At 34.0% G+C, this 19,809-nt stretch overlaps 1 protein-coding gene across 1 annotated transcript in view; it reads left to right on the forward strand.

Annotated features, from left to right (window-relative positions):
* Dmd (dystrophin) overlaps positions 1–19,809 on the forward strand; it is a 2,157,654-nt gene that overhangs the window by 285,752 nt on the left and 1,852,093 nt on the right. The window contains exon 2 of the mRNA XM_045140973.1: positions 12,547–12,608. Within this exon, the coding sequence (XP_044996908.1) occupies positions 12,547–12,608 (62 nt within the window). The remainder of the gene's footprint in view (positions 1–12,546; positions 12,609–19,809) is intronic.

Raw genomic sequence — 19,809 nt, forward strand, 5'->3', positions numbered from 1 at the left:
AATACAGGTGTGATCAGTTGATTTGGGAAATGTTCTATTGAAGCACAAAGGAAAGAATAGAAAAAGTCAAAGAAGGAAAATAAATAAGATATTCCAGTGGACCATTCTGTGTTCTATGTCCCACCATCATTTATTTTTTGTAAATTATTTTTTAAATCTATTTTATTTATTTGAGACAGAGAGAGAGAGAGAGAGAGAGAGGGGGGGGGGGAGAGGGAGAGGGAGAGGGAGAGGGAGAGGGAGAGGGAGAGGGAGAGGGAGAGGGAGGAAGAGAATGGGTGAGCCAGGGTCCTCCAGCCACTGCAAATGAACTCCAGACGCATGTGCCACCTTGTGCATCTGGCTAATGTGGGACCAGGATAATTGAACCTGGGTCCTTAGGTTTCACAGGCAAGTGCCTTAACTGCTAAGCCATCTCTCCAGCTGCCCACCATCATTTTTAACTGTGCTCATATTTGTAGTTTTTTTTTTCCCCCTTGACTCAGTGTTCTTCTTTGGAGAAATAAATTCCTATCATTGTGGATGCCCTGCAGATCATATACCAAATTCTCCTAGAACTGAAGAAATCCCCAGTGCAAAGAAACATAGGGATGTAAATTCATTCAGTGGGACATCTTAATCTTCCACAGACTGTTCATTAAAATTATAATAGAACACAGGGAATAAAAGCCTTGATGCACTATTAATATCCATTTGTTAACTATTATTCCATAGCACAAGCTGAACACACCACACACACACACACACACACATACACACACACACACACACACATATATGGTTATTATAATGATTGTTTTGTTTTGCTTTGTTCTGTTTTTATTGAGATAGAGTCTCACTCTGTAGTTCTGGTGGCATCAATCATGTAGTGATCCTCCTGCCTCTATCCCCTAGTTCTGGGATTATGGACCTGTAGCACCATATCTGACATATCTTATGGATGTAATATCCTTCTTTAAGGGTCTCATGTTCTACCAAATGAGGTAGTTGGTTGTCCTTCTTATTTTAATAAAGAGCTAAAGGTATGTAGTTAGTCAATTATCTGAATCTAAAGTATCTCATTAACATGACATGTGGAAATGATTGCTGTGCACATTTGGCTGATTATTTTCCTTTTTTGATGAAGATTCAATATGTAGCATATTAAAAAAGGGAAATGTATATATCATTATACCACAGAAAAATGTGTTTAATTTTTACCACTGTAGAAATTGAATTTTTTTTAAATGTAATACTGTTTATTTAACTTCAAAAACATCTCAGCATTCTAAACATACAAAAAATAACACAATGTTGCAAATTGTGTTGAAGTACAGAGGGCCCTTGAACTTTCAATGATGCATTAGTTCTTTTGCTTTGCTGACAAAGATGAGTTCTAGTTTAGAAACGAAGTTTGAAAATCTACTGCACTGAACTAAAATTGAATATTTTAAGAGCAAATTTGAGAGACTAAGATTTGGAAACAGTTATCAAGTTAATACTTTTGCCACAGTATCCAAGTATTTAATTTCACTTCCAAGTTGAATTTTGAAACATTGACCTTATTTTCTTGTATGTTCACATAATTAGAATATTGTGGTTGTTACTCATGACATACTACTAAGGCATAATTCAAGTCATCATACTAATAAATACTAACTAGTTTGGAGAGATGGCTCCATAAATTATAATAAACTTAGAGAAATATCCATTATTCACATCATTACTAAACATCATATTTCATTATCAGCACAATGAGGTATAATTTATACTACCATTTCACTTTATGTTTCTACTTTTACATTGTGAAGATTTTAATTTTTGGATATTCATAAGTGAGTGCAAACTTATACTAATTATTAGCATAATTGCCATCTATAAGTTCTGTTTTATGAAAGAATGCAAGTTATACAATATAATGGTAACTTATGATATATTTGAAAATATTTACCAGTTTTCTCTCTACATTTACTGTTTCAGATTTTATAATGTTACAATAAATCACAAGTATGTCATGTTCATTCCTCATAATACATCACTGCTATTATTTCAATGATACATATTAAAGAAATAAGAGTCAAGGAGGTTGAGGTTGAATAGCGTGTCATGATTATAGAGATAATTGAGAAATAGAGTGTTGTAAACAGTTCCATGATGGTTGGGCAAACATGCAACCAAACAGTTTATAGGAGGAATGGGTTATATTTCAACTTACACATCCAAAGGAGGTTCCATCAGGGGCAGAGATATCATAAACAGAAGCAGAGAGAGAAACCACTACCAGCCAATAAACACCAAAACTCAGCAAGCACAAAAAGTCTGCCAGAAGTCACAGCGCTCTCCACACCTTTGTGTTGTAATCAGATCTATCCCCAGTGAAACTTTAGGTCTGGACTCCAGGAACCGCTTGCAATGACACCTCCTCCAGCCAGGTGGCTGGAGATCCAAGTTACCAGTTTAATTTTAACCCCTATGAGGGATATACATTCAAACTTTCACATGACACTAATTTAAAGCCAAGCTGTTTGACTGTACTGTATGTAATTAAAACACCAGCCTACATTTTTTTTTTCATCCCACTCTTCCACAGTACTCCTTGAGCTTTGGGGTTGTGATGTTATAGATGCTTCAATTTGTGCTGAGCTCCCAATTTTCTCAGCACATTGGCAAGTTTTGTCTCCCTAGTAGTCATCACTATGTGCAAAAAATAAACAAACAAGACCAAAATAATCTTCTTTTATCAAAGCTGCCATGAGCACTAATCTATTACAATAAACAAAATATAAATATATATAGGGACTTTTGATGGGCACTGTAAAATCATTTAGTTCGTCAACAATAGTATGTTCTACCCTCTTAGGGTCGATGACCTCTACTACTATGAGATTTTGAGTAGGTTTTTTTTCTTAATATTTATTTATTTATTTATTTATTTATTTTGAGAGAGAGAAACAGACAGAGACAGAGACAGAGAAACATACAGATAGAGAGAAAGAATGGGTGTTCCAGGGCCTTCAGCTGCTGCAAACAAACTCCAGATACATGTACCTCTTACTTACACCTCTGGCTTATGTGGGTCCTGGAGAATTCAACATGGGTCTTCTTTGGCTTTGCAGGCCAATGCCTTAAGCACTAAACCATATGTCTTACCCTTGAGTAGATTTTGAATACTGGGTGTGTTTTCTCTCCACTTGAGAAGGTCTCAAGTCCAAACAGAGCAGTTGGCTACCCCCATACCAATCATGCCACTACTGTACTAGTGGGTCTATCTTGGATAGCTAATCAGTTCTAAAGCACACAGAGTTGTTCAGCCATTGGGTAAGCCTATTGTTGATTTTTCTTACTTATCAGCCTGAATAGTACTTTCCAGAGCTATGACAGAAAGACAGGATGAATGAGTCTTCCAGCTTAATTCCAGCCTGAATTTTCATTGTCCTGCTACTGATCCTTGTGTTATTTTCAACTTCAGGGTCATACTGTCTAGTTTTGGTGCGTATACAAGATCTTTAGCCATATTTTGCCCTATTTTAGAGCCTAAGGGCCTCAAGGTCCAATAACTCATTGATATTAGGATTGTTTTTTTTGTAAAAACAATAGCTTTTGTGAGCAGCATTATTTACCCTCATAGCCAGTTTACTCAATCCTCAGTACACCTCACTGCTTTCAAACCATTTTTAACATAAAGAACCTACTCTGAACCTTTCCTTCCTAGAATGTCTAGATTACATTAATAACTGTTCCTCTTGCAATTCTATCCTGTATCTAGATAATCACTTATTCTTATCTTTTATTCCCATTAAATATACCTTGAATGCATCTATTCTTTCTGGCATCACAGTTAAGTGAACACCAATTGTAATCATCATATCAATTTTCTCATTGATTATAGCTATAGTTTGATAATTGATTGGGCTTCATGCCTCTGGAGGCTGCATGGGAGCATTTCATTTCCATTTTAGAGTTTCTACATACTTCCCACATTCTCCAACCTGATGGTATTCTTAATACATATTTAACCCAAGAAATACACAGCCATGCCCTTCCTGTGCTTCTATATGTGGTCCTCATGCTTCAGATTCTCAATTTCCTAGATAAGAGCCTTTGTGATTACATTAGGCTCATTGCATGATTCAGTGAAATCTCTCTGTCAAAGATAGTTGGTGAACAAATCTAATTTTGTCTAGAATCATAATTATCCTTTATTATTCAAGATATTATTATTATTATTATTATTATATCATTATTATTCACAGATATCAGGGATTATGATGCCAGAATCTTTGGAGGATCTGTCATTCTGCTTATGACAGGTTAATAGAATTAATAACTATATAGAATAAAAATGAGAAGGTGTTTCAGTTACCTTCTTGTTGCTGGAATAAAGCACCAAATGAGAATAACTGATGGGAAGAAAGTTTTATTTTGGCTTACAGTTTCAAGGGGAATCTTCATGAGGGCAGAGGAAAACACGGCATGAGCATAAGCTGGATATCATCTCTTCGCCACAGCATGCAGAAAACAGCAGCAGGAGAGTGAACCAAATTAACACTAGCAAGCTAGGGGCTAATCAACCTCGAGGACCAGCCCTAGCAATGCACCTCCTTCATCAAGGATCCAATTTCCAAATTGCCACCAGCTGTGGACAAATCATTGAACACAGGAGTTTATGAGATTCATTTGATTCATACCCTCACAGAAGGTGACTGAAAAGCAAATTTTGGGCTTTTTTACTTTAAGACACTTTATTAAGAATTACTGTGAAAACTATTCTATGCTAAATTCTGGGAATGTAGTTCTGGTTCAGATAGAAAAGTCACTGTCTTGGAAAATAAGAAAGGATATTGTCTTATTAAGAGAAAGTTTTATACCATGGTAAGCAGTGAAAGCTGCATTATACTGATTCTAAGGTGAATGGAAAGTAAGGGGACCTCTTGGAGACTAACACTTTTTTTATGTTCTTTGTGTGTAAGTTTAATTATTTTAGTTCTCCTCATTATAAACTGACTACTAATGACACCTTATGCCCTAGAAATCTAAAAATCCTATGACTAAAGACTCATACTTAATGGAAATCATTTTTATAACATTTTTCCATTGTAACCTCTTCTACTCTACATTGCCACGTTGTAGCACTAATAATGTTGCAAATCCATTTCCTAGAAATGTCCTGAGTTTAGAGCCTTCTGTGATAATGCTCAAAAGTACCACAGAGCCTTTCTAATGTTTACCATTAATCTTTCATATTTCTCATTTATTCCCCCCCCTCATTTTTAGAAGAAGCAGAGAATGTCCTTAATAACTCTGCGTTATTATTTCATATTCCTTTTTAAGTGAAATATAGTTGGTTCTTTTGTATTTCTTTACTATGTGTCTCTCTGAACTGTTACCAAATTTAATATTCCATTCCATGCCTAGCTTTTATCTTCTATGTCACAAAAATTATAAGGATTTTCAATTAGCATATTAATTAACAAAGATGCTATGTGAAACATTTCCATAAAAAGGGCATGCCTAGAGAATCAGGAGGAAGGAAAGAAGAGGGTAGGAGAGACTAATGGGGGTAAGATCAAAGTGTATTATATGCATATGAAAATATCACAGTGAAACCCATTAGTCTAATTAATGTGTATAATAAATATATAATTAAAACTATTCCTAAATGCATTTACAATGAACAGAAGAACACAGAGGATAAAAAATGTTTTTTAGACATAAGTTATGGCTCAATGCTTTATGAAATGTGCATTATTTTTCTTGTTCACAGAAGTGTTTTTATTTCATCCAGTTTTAGGGTCTTATCATAGAGATCTTCCACTATCTCTTCCCTAATAGCTGCACAATTTAATCCCATCCCAATTTCCTGCTCATGGATGATAGTGTAAGGAAGCAGAATTGCATATAATGAAGACCATGCATATTTGTTTTCTTAACGTTCTACCTCTACTTTTGCTTTATAACTTAGGAAGTTTCAAATATATTTTCTCTCTAATTTTTTATGTATTTTTATTTATTTATTTGAGAGCGACAGACAGGGAGAGAATGGGCATGCCAGGGCCTCCAGCCACTGCAAACGAACTCCAGACACGTGTACCACCTTGTGTATCTGGCTTACATGGGTCCTGGGGAATCGAGCCTCGAACTGGGTCCCTTAGTCTTCACAGGCAAGCACTTAACCACTATGCCATCTCTCCTGACCCTCCTCTCTATTTTTATTGTTTGCTTTCACTTACTCTTTTAGAATAACATACCCATCACCTCCAAAATGACAACCTAAACAACCAAGTAGCTGAATGTTTTTTCACTGTGATTTTACAAGACCTTTGCAAATATGTATCCTTGCTGCTAAAAACTGAGTTGTGTATATATGATATTTCTGTTTTCTATGAAGCTGCAAACTTTGCCTTAGACCAAGTATTTTTATATTCTGTTACTAGTACAGTGACAAACACATAGCAAAAATTCTGTTAAAATTTTGTGTATAGATCTGGCAAGATCATTTAGTGCTTAAGGCGTTTGCCTCAAACCAAAAGCACTCAGGTTTGATTCCCCAGGACCCATGTAAGCCAGATACATCAGGTGGTACAAACATCTGGAGTTCCTTTGGAGCAGCCAAGGGCCCTGGCACATCCATTCTCTTCCTTGACCCCCCTTTCTCTCGTCTCTCTCTTTCATTCTCTCAATAAAAAAAAAATAAGCTTAAAAGTTGTTGTATAAATAATTGGATAAATGATTTCTTTATACCCTTAAAAAGGTATATGTTGAAAGTAATTAGTAGACTAATTTCACAGAAAAAGAGACTGTGGCCTATAAATTTTAAGGCCACAATTCTTTTATATCTTGAATTGGGACCTAAAGCTAGGGCTCCTGATGTAATGCTCTCTCAGTTTGCTTGGTATCAATTTCTGCAGAAATTTGCTCTTGTGAGTCATGAATATCATAATTTAATATAGCACACATTCATATTCCTGAGTGTATCAGCAATAAAAAAGTTTATAACAGGTGAAAGGTCAATATACTAGTCCTAGAACATATAAAGAATAGGTATATTGAATGAAGGTGATTTTTATTAGAGGAGATAATTAATTGTGAGAAGATGTACAAGTTTTGTGCATAATACGAACCTAATTTTATGGTGATTTTTCCCATAGTGGAAATAAAAATGAAATTTTGGCCTTTTTGTTTTTAACAATTTATGAAGTAGTAGTTCCTTGCTACTTCAGATCTCTAGGGAAAAGTTTTTAAGTAAATTTTTCTAAGATTTTATTCATTACCACTATATTTATGTGCCTGGGCATAGTTTATTAGTAAAAGGAAATTGATATGATTACTTGAAATATATCTTTATCCATTAACTAAGAGTATCTTAGGCTTCATGGTGAGATAGGAATAAATAAATAAGTGTATGAAGAAGTTCCACATCATAATTCATCACAGCATTTGAAAATAACAAAAAATATCAGGTATATTTTATATCTAATGTGATAATTAGCAAGCATGTAAAAATATAAAACCAACACAACTTCTGACAACCACATATTCACCACTGACATGATAATGCAGACACTATAATGTGATGGGTATATAGTTCAGTAGTGTTTGCCTAGCATACATGAATACTTAGATTCAATCCCTATAACTTCATAAATTAATAAATAGTGGTACACACCTGTAATCCTATCACTCAGTAGGTAGAGGCAGGGTTCTGAGACCACCTTTGGCTACATAGTAAGTTTGATGCCAACTTGGGTTACAGGAGGCCTTGTCTTTAAAAATAAATTAGCAGGTTGGAGAGATTGCTCAGTGGTTAATCGCTTGCCTATGAAGCCTAAGGAGCCCGGTTCAAGGCTCTATTCCCCAGGACTCATGTTAGCCAGATGGGGCTACACCCACACATATGGAGTTCGTTTGCAATGGCTGGAATCCCTGGCATGCCCATTCTCTCTTTGTGTCTGTCGCTCTCAAATAAATAAATAAAAATAAACAAAAAATGATTTTAAAAATAAATTACCTTTGGACCTTATTGTTTCTCATATCACTGTAATGACTATAATAATTGTAAAACATTATGGTGAAAAAGTCACATAAGTCAAGAGAATAGTAGTTATCAGAGTGGAAAAGTAAGGGAAGGGGAAGGATAGGTATAGATTGATCAACGTCTACTATTAGAGTTTGATAGAAGCAACAAATTTTGGCTTGGTACTATATAGGAAAGTGTCTAGATAATAATTATGTACATTAAATTTCAAAAAATATAGAAAAATATTTTGAAAATTTTCACTATAACAAATGATGCTTGTTTTAGGAGATGGACATGCTTACTGAGTTAAAATTTTATGAAATGTATATACATTTCAAAACAAGTTATTGCATCCATTAATATGTCATTAAGCTTGTATGAGTCTGTTAAAATAAATTTAATTTTAAAAGTTGAATATATGTAATATATGTCTGTGGTGTTACATGTGAAAACCTCAAACATGCTATCCTTTAGTAAAGATAATATGTGGAGCAAGTCTTACAGCATCATAGGAAAATACAGTATTCAATAATTTACACTCAGGGTATACAGTTTAGAATTTTATAATGTTCCCACATATATAACAGCTTGAAGGGAAAAGTATCCTGCTCAGTAACACAATCTTAAAAAATGGTAATTTTGAATTCATGTTCCACTGCTGTTGCTGCAATTATCTTATGGCATTCCATATGATTAATTTGACAATTATAAAGAGTTAGCTTGTTAATATAAAAGTCAAAGATTTAATTTAGATAATTCTTATCTAACAATTTAATTTTATATACTAGTATAATTCATTCCAAATATGTTTCTTATATACAAAATAGTGAATTACACATGGATTAATTCAAATAGATATTTAATAGCCTTAATAATAATAAGGCAGTAATAATTGCTTAATTTTATATTGATAATAATTTATTGTAATAATATTTATCATATTTTTAGAAATTGATCCTAGTATACTACTAAGCCATATATATGTATATATATATAGTCAAGTAATTCATTGAAGATGTGTTTCACCTGTATTACATTCAATAGAATTAAGACAGGACAGCTATAGAAGATGTTTATACGTTAAGCTTCACATTTAGTGATGTTTATATATAAGCAGACGCTTAACAGTTTGCACATAATGTCAAGGTTTCTTTTCTACCTTCAAGGACTTTGTACATTTAATTGAACTGAATAAAAAACATGACTCATTTTCATATAAAAGTCTCTGGAACAGTGATCTTCAAGTACCTTTCCTTTAGTCCATTGGGTACATTTGAAATCATGATTCTGTGCATGTGTACTTTTTCTTGTTTGGTAAATATTTTGTTGATGTAACAAAAAAATCCCAGGACTTTTTAATAAGGAAATGAATTTTGTTTTGGAACATGTTTCTGAAAGTTCATAACCATACTGTCAGCATTGTTCACCTCAGAATCAGAAAGGACAAGAGAAGAAACACAAGGAGGAAACCATCATTGTTATATAGTTACTTCTTTTAGCTTATATATGACGATTGCTATATTGAATCAGAGCAAATGGGATCATTGGGTTGAGACTATCATGACATATTAACATTCCGTCATGGAAGGAGAAAAGAGGCTCACTGGGCCTTTGAACCTTAACTACATCAACAGTGTCTCTTTCTGGAGTTATACAAAACTTCAACAAGTGACTGGGTGTGGGAACTCTTCTGTACTGTGGCTGCTCATCAGTAACATGGGAGACTCTTCAGTGACCCAGCCATCGCTACATTTCCTATGGGACTTCCTAATGATATAGTTGATCACAGTTGAATAAGCAACCCTATTAATTCATTGCTTCACCAAAATGTACTTGGAGAGGATATTTTTAAATACATTCTTTGCTCTGTTGGTGACATTTGTATGTGGGGTAAATCAGCATTTCTTATTTTTCCCCAGAACAGGTCACAATTATAATTGAGTGCAACTAACCTACATCATCGTTTATTTATTTAGTTCTGTGAGAGAGAACCCACGCCCAGTAGATGACATGATTCTGTCAATTAGTGCTCTACTCCCTGACTCAAGCATCTCTCACAAGTTTCCATCACAGGCACTTGGAAGAATCAAGCTTCAACATTAGTTTTTGTAATGGAGAGTTTCAAACATCATAGACTCATTTGTGCTCTCAGCAGTGAAAGAGAATAAAAATCTCCATCAAATACAAGAATACTTGGAATTGAAAATAAGGTCTTTTCCTTTTAGGAAAATGTGTATAAAATCCTGAGAAATAGATGTATAGGCTATCCTCCTTCACAAATCCTGTTACAATTTCATTATCTGATATTCAACTATTTTTTATCATTTTGAACAGTATAGTATATAATTTATTCTAATTAAAATATTCAAACAAGGCTAAAGTAGGTTTGGAATTTATTAGTCTCTTTTGATTAACTAACAGTTGTCTAAATACTAGTGCTTCCATACTGTATACCTGATTTGAACTTTCTTATATGGATAAGGATGATATTGACCATATGAATAACTTGACTGATACCACAATAAAATAAGAATAATTTTGATGCTGAAGCATAATAAAATGATGATCTAAGAAAAGAAATAAAGTGTCTGATCTAAGAAAAAATTGTACACATATTTTTTCGTATGTGTGTAAAAACGTAATCATGGATTAACAATGTGATTTAAACATATGTTTTACAATGTGCATATATTTACTCTTAAAAGTGATTCTCTGCAGTATGTCATCTATTTTCAAGAAAAGGAATAGAGATTTATTCCCAAAATAAATATGAGAGAGAATGAGGTTACATTTTTTCAGGATGTTAGTAACCATTTTTATGATCCAAGTAAATCAAATAAGAAGTATTTAAACTTGACATATCTCATTGATGCAGTCATTTATTGAAGATTGACTCATGCAATTATATTTGCTGTCATTCAAAACAAGTTTTATATTATTGTAAATATGAATAAATCAATGGAAATGGATGTGCTCTTTTTTTCTCTCTCCCTTTAACTATGTATTAATTTCCATTTTAGGGGAACATAATTTCTAAAAGCATGGATTTTCTAGCTGTTTCCTATTAATTTTCATCTTAATCCTTAACATAAGCACTTGGAGAGTTGTCCTTTGAGGATTTATATATAAGTCATGAAGACTATCATTTGCAAATTTTTGTTTTTCTTCTTGTTATTTGATTTTTTGAGGTAAGGACTCTAGTCCAGGCTGACATGGAATTAACTATGTGGTTTCAGGGTGGCGTCAAACTTTTCCTCCTATCTCTGCCTCCCAAGTGCTGGTATTACAGGTGTGTGCTACCACGTCTGGCTCACTTGCATTTTTATTTGAAATTTCTTGTCTTGTAAAAGAAAAGAGGGGCTGGAGAGATGTCTTAAGCAGTTAAGTGCTTGCCTGTGAAGCCTAAGGACCCCGGTTCAAGGCTGTATTCCCCAGGACCCCCGTTAGCCAGATGCACAAGGGGGTGCAAGCGTCTGGAATTTGTTTGCAGTGGCTGGAGGCCCTGGCGCACCCATTCTCTCTATATCTCTGTCTCTTTCTTTCTGTCTGTCGCTCTAAAATAAATAAAATAACAACAAATTTTTTAAAAAAAAGAAGAGATACTTAAAATTTTGTACTTCTGGGATTGATTCTCTGGCTTTTATCAAAAATTAGCAAAAATGATTTTAGAGCTCTTAATTTGTTCAGATTCTGTGCTAAGTTTTGGGATGCAAGGGTAACTAAGCCATGCTACTGGTCATTAGGAATCCTTTCCTCCATTTGGATCAGGCCCACCTATATAGGGGTTACAAAAGAGACTTGCCCTTTCTATGTAGATGAATCAGGGAGAAGCAATATAGGAAAAGATCCAAGAACAGCTTTTTTCTAAATAATAAAAAAAATCTAAAAAGATTATTTTATTTATAATATGGTGGCTACTTGTTAAAATGATATAAATAGGGCTGGAGAGATTGCTTAGTGGTTAAGGCACTTTCCTGCAGTCAAGGGACCAAGGTTTGATTCCCCAGGACCCATGTAAGCCAGATGCACAAGATGGTATATGCATCTGGAGTTTGTTTCTAGTGACTAGAGGCCCTAGCATGCCCATTCTCTCTCTCTCTCTCTCTCTCTCTCTGCCTAGCTCTCTCAAATAAAAATTTAAAAATGCTATAAATTAAGTTCTATTTATTCAGATGATAATTTTTCAATGATACATTTTTATTTAAGTTATTATAATCCTGACCAATATTTTAGATATAACTTAGATTGACTGCCCATCACCAACACCACTCATTTTTAACTTCATTTATCAATCAATTTAATATTGAATGTAAAATAACATTAATACACAATATTAAAAGTTATTTTGGACCAGGCATGGTAGTACATGCCTTTAATCCTAGTGCTCAGGTAGTTGTGGTAGGTGTATTTCCATGAGTTTTAGGCCACCCTGGGGTACATTCATACACTACCTCAAAAAAAAAAAAACAATAAAAAAACCTTATTTTGGTTTTAAGGTATGAACTCTATTTACAATTTCTTTTAAACTTTTAATCTTTTTTATATTGTAGATGAAAGAGAAGATGTTCAAAAGAAAACATTCACAAAATGGATAAATGCACAATTTTCTAAGGTAAGAACATTTTGTTATGTCTTTTAAGATGTAATATTTGTGGAAATTTTTTATGGATTCTATAACTGTACATTTAAAGGATTGACAGTATGTTTCTTATGTACTATTTCATCCTTACATATTCAGATCTGCAAATATATTGTTGAATTTGTGTAAGGAATAGGCAATAGAACATATGATAACTATGGACTACTTAACTTTATAAAATCTTCATTTTTGGTTCTTCATAATGTTTCCCTAATAACATGATTCATTAGATGTTTACAATCTTCTGTCAATTATACTCTATATGCCTTACTTTAGATGACATGAGAGACTTATTGTTGATAAAACTATCATGTGTTGTTCTTCTCCTTATTATTAGGAAGATAGAAATAAAAGCTCATTTGAATGGGGCTAGTGAAAACTGGATCTTTGTATATTCATACCTTATCCATGTCCACAGATCCAACCAACTGTGGGTAAAAAATATTCTAAAAGAAAGAAATTGTAACTCTGCTGAACACAAACAGGCTTCTGTTTCTTGTCATTATTAATAAAATAATATACATAGTATAGTAAATCAATTCTACATATCAGTAAGATTATCTTAGACATAAGTGATCTATAGGCAATTTAAATTAGGATATGCAAAGAGATACTACACAAATATATATTTTATAAATGATTTTGAATATTCTTGAATTTGCGTATCTGCTAGTGGTCTTAGAACCAATGTCTTATTTAACAACAATACTCTTGGACTTTAAACGAGTGAGTTTCTTTTTGTTGTTGTTGTTTGTTTGTTTCCTTATTGTGCTTTTTTTTAAACCCATTCTGCTCAAAATAATAAATAATAAAAAAAACTATGCAGCCTAGGCTGTACTAAATCTTGAGGAATTCCTTGTACATCAGCTTGTTGCATGGTGAAATTGCAGGTATGAACCACTACTCCTGGTACAGTGAGTCATTTTTATTAGATGTATAAATCTGTGAATTTTCATTGTTACAAATCTTTGTTGTTTATTATAAATCTTTTCTTCTTATGCATAGAGAATTCTCACATATCATTTATCACAATTCACAAAGTTTGATGCTTTATCTTCTGCAAACATATTATTGGTACTTAGTGCCAAGAATTCAATATAAAATTAAATATATTTTTTCTGCCTTAACAATTGCTTGCAATTTCAAAGTTAATAGACAAGTCACATACAAGTGCATTAACTGCTTTTCCCCAAAATGTATATCCATAAATTCAACTTCCCCTTATTTTATAAACCTGTCACAATTGGAAAGTCATTCATTCAAAACTGAAGTTTTATTATTGATTGTACCCTAAGTATCAGAAATATAAAGAAAGTATTTATAAAACAAAGGAGAAATTTTACTTAGAGGTAAAATGAAAATGCTAAAAGAATGTTTCTCATATTACATCATTTACTGCATAAACCTCATGTAACTGACTACATGGTATTTAGCAACTTATTATTTTAATTGTGTGTGTGTGTGTGTGTGTGTGTGTGTGTGTGTGTGTGTGTGTGTGTGTTTTGCATGTGTGGGTGTGTGTTACATTCACATGATGCTGTGTGAATGCATGGGGCCAGTGGGGGACATTGAGAGCCTGGAGTTCTCCATTTTTTTTTTTTTTCAGTTTGATCCGCAGAGATCGCTAGGTCTTTACTCTCCCTCAGCACTAGGGTAATAGTTATGTGTGGCCATGCCTTGCTTGTTATCTGGTTGCTAATGATTGAACTCATGTCTCCATGCTTGCACAGTAAGTATGGTTACCTATTGAGTCTCCTTCCCAGCCTTATACCTAGCTATTTTTGAGAAGAAAAAAAAATAAAAGAAAACCAGTTGATTAAGTCTAACCTATTTGGTGATGCAAAGAATTAAACTTAATTTTATGTATGTATGTATGTATGTATGATCTAGCACTTTTTTGGGGGGTGGGGGTTAGGGTCTCCTTCTGGTCCAGGTTGACCTGAAATTCACTATGTAGTCTCAGGGTAGCCTTGGGCTCTTGGTGATCCTCCTACTTCTGCCTCCAGAATGCTGGGATTAAAGGTGTGTGCCACCACGCCCAGCTAGAACTTCTTTATTATAGGACTGTGTCTTTCAACTAAATTTGGGTTGAACACAAAACATTAGAAAAAATCCAGTTTTCTTATCTCAGGGAATAAATTTCATCAAGGGGTAACTAACTAACTGCTAAGTGGTGGAGAACTGAACAGGCTATGCATGAGGGATCTGGGTAGGCAGCACTGAAATAAAGAATACTTTATGCACAAAAAGTTAGAATGTGATTCTTCATCAATGAGGAAGAAATCAGCAAATTATGTACAATTCTATTCATTACCAGTACACTAAAATGAATGTTCAAATGCTCAAGATCAATAGTACAGATAATTAAATCTGTGATGCTTTTATAGAAGTGAAAAATATTAAAGGATAGAAAATGTGATGAAGAATACTTTACAGTGAAATAGCAAAGGAAAATTATAATATCTGTAGATCCACTCATACACATAAAGTAACGAATGAATATGTGTTAAAAGGTTTATTGATAAGACACACAGGCATTTTTAACATATGGTGTAAATTATAGAGTGATAGAAAAGTAGTTCCTTGTTAGTTTGTAAAGCCATAGAAAATATGTTTTAAGGAAATAAATATGAGTAAATATATCTTTATCATTTTGGTGCATTTGAAGCAAACTATGTCTTTGCAGAAAATATAAAAGGTTTTTCTTTCTTAGTACCATTATCTTTTTTCTAAATAACTCTCAAATTAACTTTAAATTCCAAAGTTTTCTTCTAGAATGTGATTTATCATATGCATTCTATAATGATAAGCAAACAATATTTATCTCAATAAAAACACAAAGCCATTTTAAGATAAGATTAATTCAACATAAATATTTTTCATGTAGTTTTAGATAACTTATAATCCTAAAGAATTATGTAGTATTTAATCAAGAGAAGTAAAAAGTACATTATTCAAAACTCGCTCATTCACACAGGCTTATTTTTAAAAGTACAGTTTTGAAATCATGACCAAAGACAATTTTTCCACAAAACTGACTTAGTGTTTGTGATTGAAAAAACAAAAAAAGATCTATGGGAATAAAACTATGTTTGCCACCAGATCATTTGGAGGATATACTTAAACCAGCTCCCAGTGAGCTACATGATGATTTATATCCTAAACTGGATTTAATGACTATCATTATTTCCATGCTGTAGTTCCACTTCACTTCTCTCTCTTATTTTCCCGATGTAATTTTCAGCTTTATATATGACAAAAACAAAGTAGTAATTAATTTTGTCTATGACTTCAAAACATCCCAAGATAAGATAGCACAATTACTTCTTCATTGTTAACATACATAGGCCTGCACTAAAAAGCGAGACATCAATCTCTCAGGAAAACAATAACATGAAATGCAGAAATAGATTTAACTGATTTAACATAGTTTCCCTGAGACTTTTTCATAATTTATCTTCTAGCCTGTATTATGAGTATGACACAATGTCAATAACCAGTAAAATTGTTCACCAGTATACAAGGTTGTATGCACAACTCCATTTGGATTCATCATAGTTCTTTAGAGGAAAAGACTGATAGAATGGATATATATATTGCAAAGGGGACTTATGAGACTAGTTTACACTATATGATGCAGGCTGAGCATCCCAACAATGGTTGTCTCTAGGCTGAAGAGTGTGAGAAGCTGATAGGTTCTCAGTCCAAAAGGCTTGAAGCCTCATCTGTCTCAATCTGACCCTGAGTACTTGGAGGGTTTCTGGAAAATGATTGGTTTTTTGTCTGCATTGAAAAGCTAAAGAAGCTGGGTTCCAATGTCAGCAAAGGATAGTAGCAACAGCAGTGGCAGTAATGAGAAAGATGCACTCACCAGCAAGAAGCATAGGCAAGCAAATGAACCATACTGCTTTTCCCTCAGACATCTTTATATAATTGGGCTGCCTCTGGAAGGACAGCCAACTCTGAGGCAGTGTTTTCACTCCTCAGTTAACCCTTGGTAGAAGGGCTCTCATCAATCCCCTCAGATTCCAGGTTCAATCAAGTTGACAATTATGATTAATCATCACACTGTACCTTAGGGGAAATATGATACCTTTTAATTCACTTTACAAGGAAAGATAAACATTGAGTTCAAAGTACATGAGGTTTGTTTTCTTTTACTTATAAGAAAACATGTATTAAAAGGACACTGTAGAGGCTGGAAAAATAACTCTGAGGCTAAAAATGCTTACTTATAAATTCTGCCAGACTGGGTGAAATTCCAGCCATGTAAGCCAGATGCAAAATGTGGCACAAGTGTCTGGTATTCTTTTGCAGGGCAAGAGGCCCTGGCATGGATCTGGCCATAAACACACATGTGAAAATGAATAAATTAATATTTAAAGGACATTATAAATGCCAAATAAAAATACTGTTATTTTTATGGTTGCAGAAGAATTATTCTAAATTGAAATAATTAAATTTATACAATGTATCTCCTGAATCTCTTACTTGTATGCTCTCTTGTTATTTCCCATGTTGTCATCTGGTCTTTAGAACATGGTCTTTAAGTTCCAATCATGGGCTGGAGAGATGGCTTAGTGGTTAAGTGCTTGCCTGTGAGGCCTAAGGACCCTGGTTCGAGGCTTGATTCCCCAGGACCCACATTAGCCAGATGTACAAGGGGGCACATACATCTGGAGCACGTTTGCAGTGACTGTTGGCCCTGGCATGCCCATTTTCTCTCTCTCTCTCTCTCTCTCTCTCTCTTTCTCTCTCCCTCTTTCCCTCTCTGTCTGTCATTCTCAAATAAATAAATAAAAATAGACAAAAATATAAGTTCCAATCATTGGGTTGCTAACTTCATAATTCTGTCATGATAATGAAACAAGTGTGAATTTAATTACATATCGTGCAGAATGTCAATCTCAGTAACACTTTGAAGTTATATTCTTTGCTTTCACTCCCAAGGGAATTCAACAAACTTGTAAATATTGTTCTAATGTCCATTCTTGTCATAGAAAGGATACTTAAATGCTGGGTGAATAAGTTTAAACAAAGCAAAAACTCATCTGGTATATGTTGCTTTGGAAGATAGGATTTTGCAATGGTAGAACACAACCTTTAAAAAATATTGTATTTAGTTATGAGGAGAGAAAGAGAAAGGAGGAAGGGGACAGATAGGAGGAGAGAGAGAGAATGAGAAAGAAAGAGAATGGGAGCACCAGGGCCTCTTGCTGCAACAAAGACACTCCAGATGTATGTGCAACTTTGTGCATCTGGCTTTCATGTGTACTGGGGAATTGAACTCTAAGCTGATAGACTTTGTAAGCAAGCATATTTAAACACTGAGGCATCTCCCCAGGCCAGAAAACTTTTTTTTTTTCCCTCTTTGGGCTGTAGAACTATTTTGCAGGAAAGTCAAAGCAAATAACATGGAAGCACTGTCAAAGAGTACAGTCTTGAATTTGTCATTATCATATGATATACCCTGTCTTGAAGGAAGCTCATTAATTCTTTTTTTTTCCTTATTGATAAGGCTCTCCTGAAACTTTTCCCACAATTATTTGTATTTAAAATATTGTACCAATCCCTTAAGCAAGCACATCTTACTGCTGACATGATGTTCAAAATTATCTCAGATTTTGAAGTCTCAAGTGTTTTGGATTTGGGATGTTCAATAAGTAAAATTTACACAGATATTACATAATGTCAACATTGATGAAGTTTAAAGTACTTTTGTTTATAAACACTAACTTTTTTATTTGTTTGAGATAAAGAGAGAGGGAGAAGCATAAGAGTTTATGAGCACATCAGAGTCTCTTGCCAAAGAATGAAACATGTTATCGAACAATTATGAATACTGTGTGTGTTTGTCAACTAATCTCAGCAGTTAGTTAGAATATGAACTTTTTAATTTATTTAAGAGAGAAAGAGGCAGATGGAGATATGGAAAGAAGGGAAGATAATGGACATGCAGGAACTCTAGCCACTGCAAATGAACTCCAGACTCTTGTTCTACTCTTTGCATCTGGCTTATGTGGTTAGTGGGGAATTAAACCTGGGTTCTTAGGCTTCATAGGCAAGTACCTTAACTGCTAAACCATCTCTCCAGCCTCAAGAATATGACTTTTTGAATAATTATCACTTTCCAAGAGGAAAGACAAATGACATAGAAGAAGCATGTTACAAAGTGTGGGTTGCTATTTTATACAGTGGGTTCTTGGAAGGCTTCATTAAAGGGAAATTTTGAGAACAAAAAATAAGGGAAATTAGTTAATTTTGGATGTTTTAGAGAAGAATGTTGAAGGCAAAGGGAAGAGGACATACAAAGGTCCTGAGGAGGTAGTTTCTATTCAAGGGAAAACAGCCTCTCAGGGTAGCTGGAGCAAAGTGACTGCATGAAAGTAAAAGGGTTAGTTCTTCAAGGACAGAACAGGCATGGCCTTCATGGCCAATTATAAAGGGCTAGCATATTTTTTAGATTATAGAGATTTTGAGAGTTTTGAGAAGTAGTAAAAACTGATATAACTGGGGGAAAAGGTTGTAAAGGTATAAGTACAGAGGCAAATTAAGGGATAGTGTAGTAATCAAGGTGAGTGATGTGTGTGGCTAGGATTCAGTTGACATCATGGATAATGGAAGAAACTGTCATATTTTGAACAATTTCTAAAGACAGACATGATATTTTTGTCAATGGGCTTGAAGTGGACATTGGACTGGGATGAAAGTTGATTTTGCCTGAACAAAAGCCAGGGTGAGATAACTTAATTACAGGGAAAAAGAATATTGGAAATATAGGGTTATTATGAAGTATGCAGCAATTCCCATAAAGTATGCTTGGAATGCCCATGAGAAATCACTACTACTTTGTAGTATATTTTCATGACAAACTATATTCAGCTCCGTAAACTTAATTTCAGGACAAACTAAAATTACCTTGGAGTAAAAATACTTAATCCCCAATTTTAAACAAAATGAAAATATTATGACATATAAATACCTCAATCACTGAATGTGAGCAAGGACATATATGGTAAATGGCCAAGGGAGTTAATGTGATTTGTCTTCTCTTATAATCTTCTAGCATAAATTTCCATAAATCAAATGACACAAGAAAAATTTACCTGCAATTTCTAATTGCAAAGCAGTTACTATGTGGAGCTTATGACAATTATAATTAAATTAGTGTACA

Source organism: Jaculus jaculus, chromosome X, assembly GCF_020740685.1.
Source record: "Jaculus jaculus isolate mJacJac1 chromosome X, mJacJac1.mat.Y.cur, whole genome shotgun sequence".
NCBI lineage: Eukaryota > Metazoa > Chordata > Mammalia > Rodentia > Dipodidae > Jaculus > Jaculus jaculus.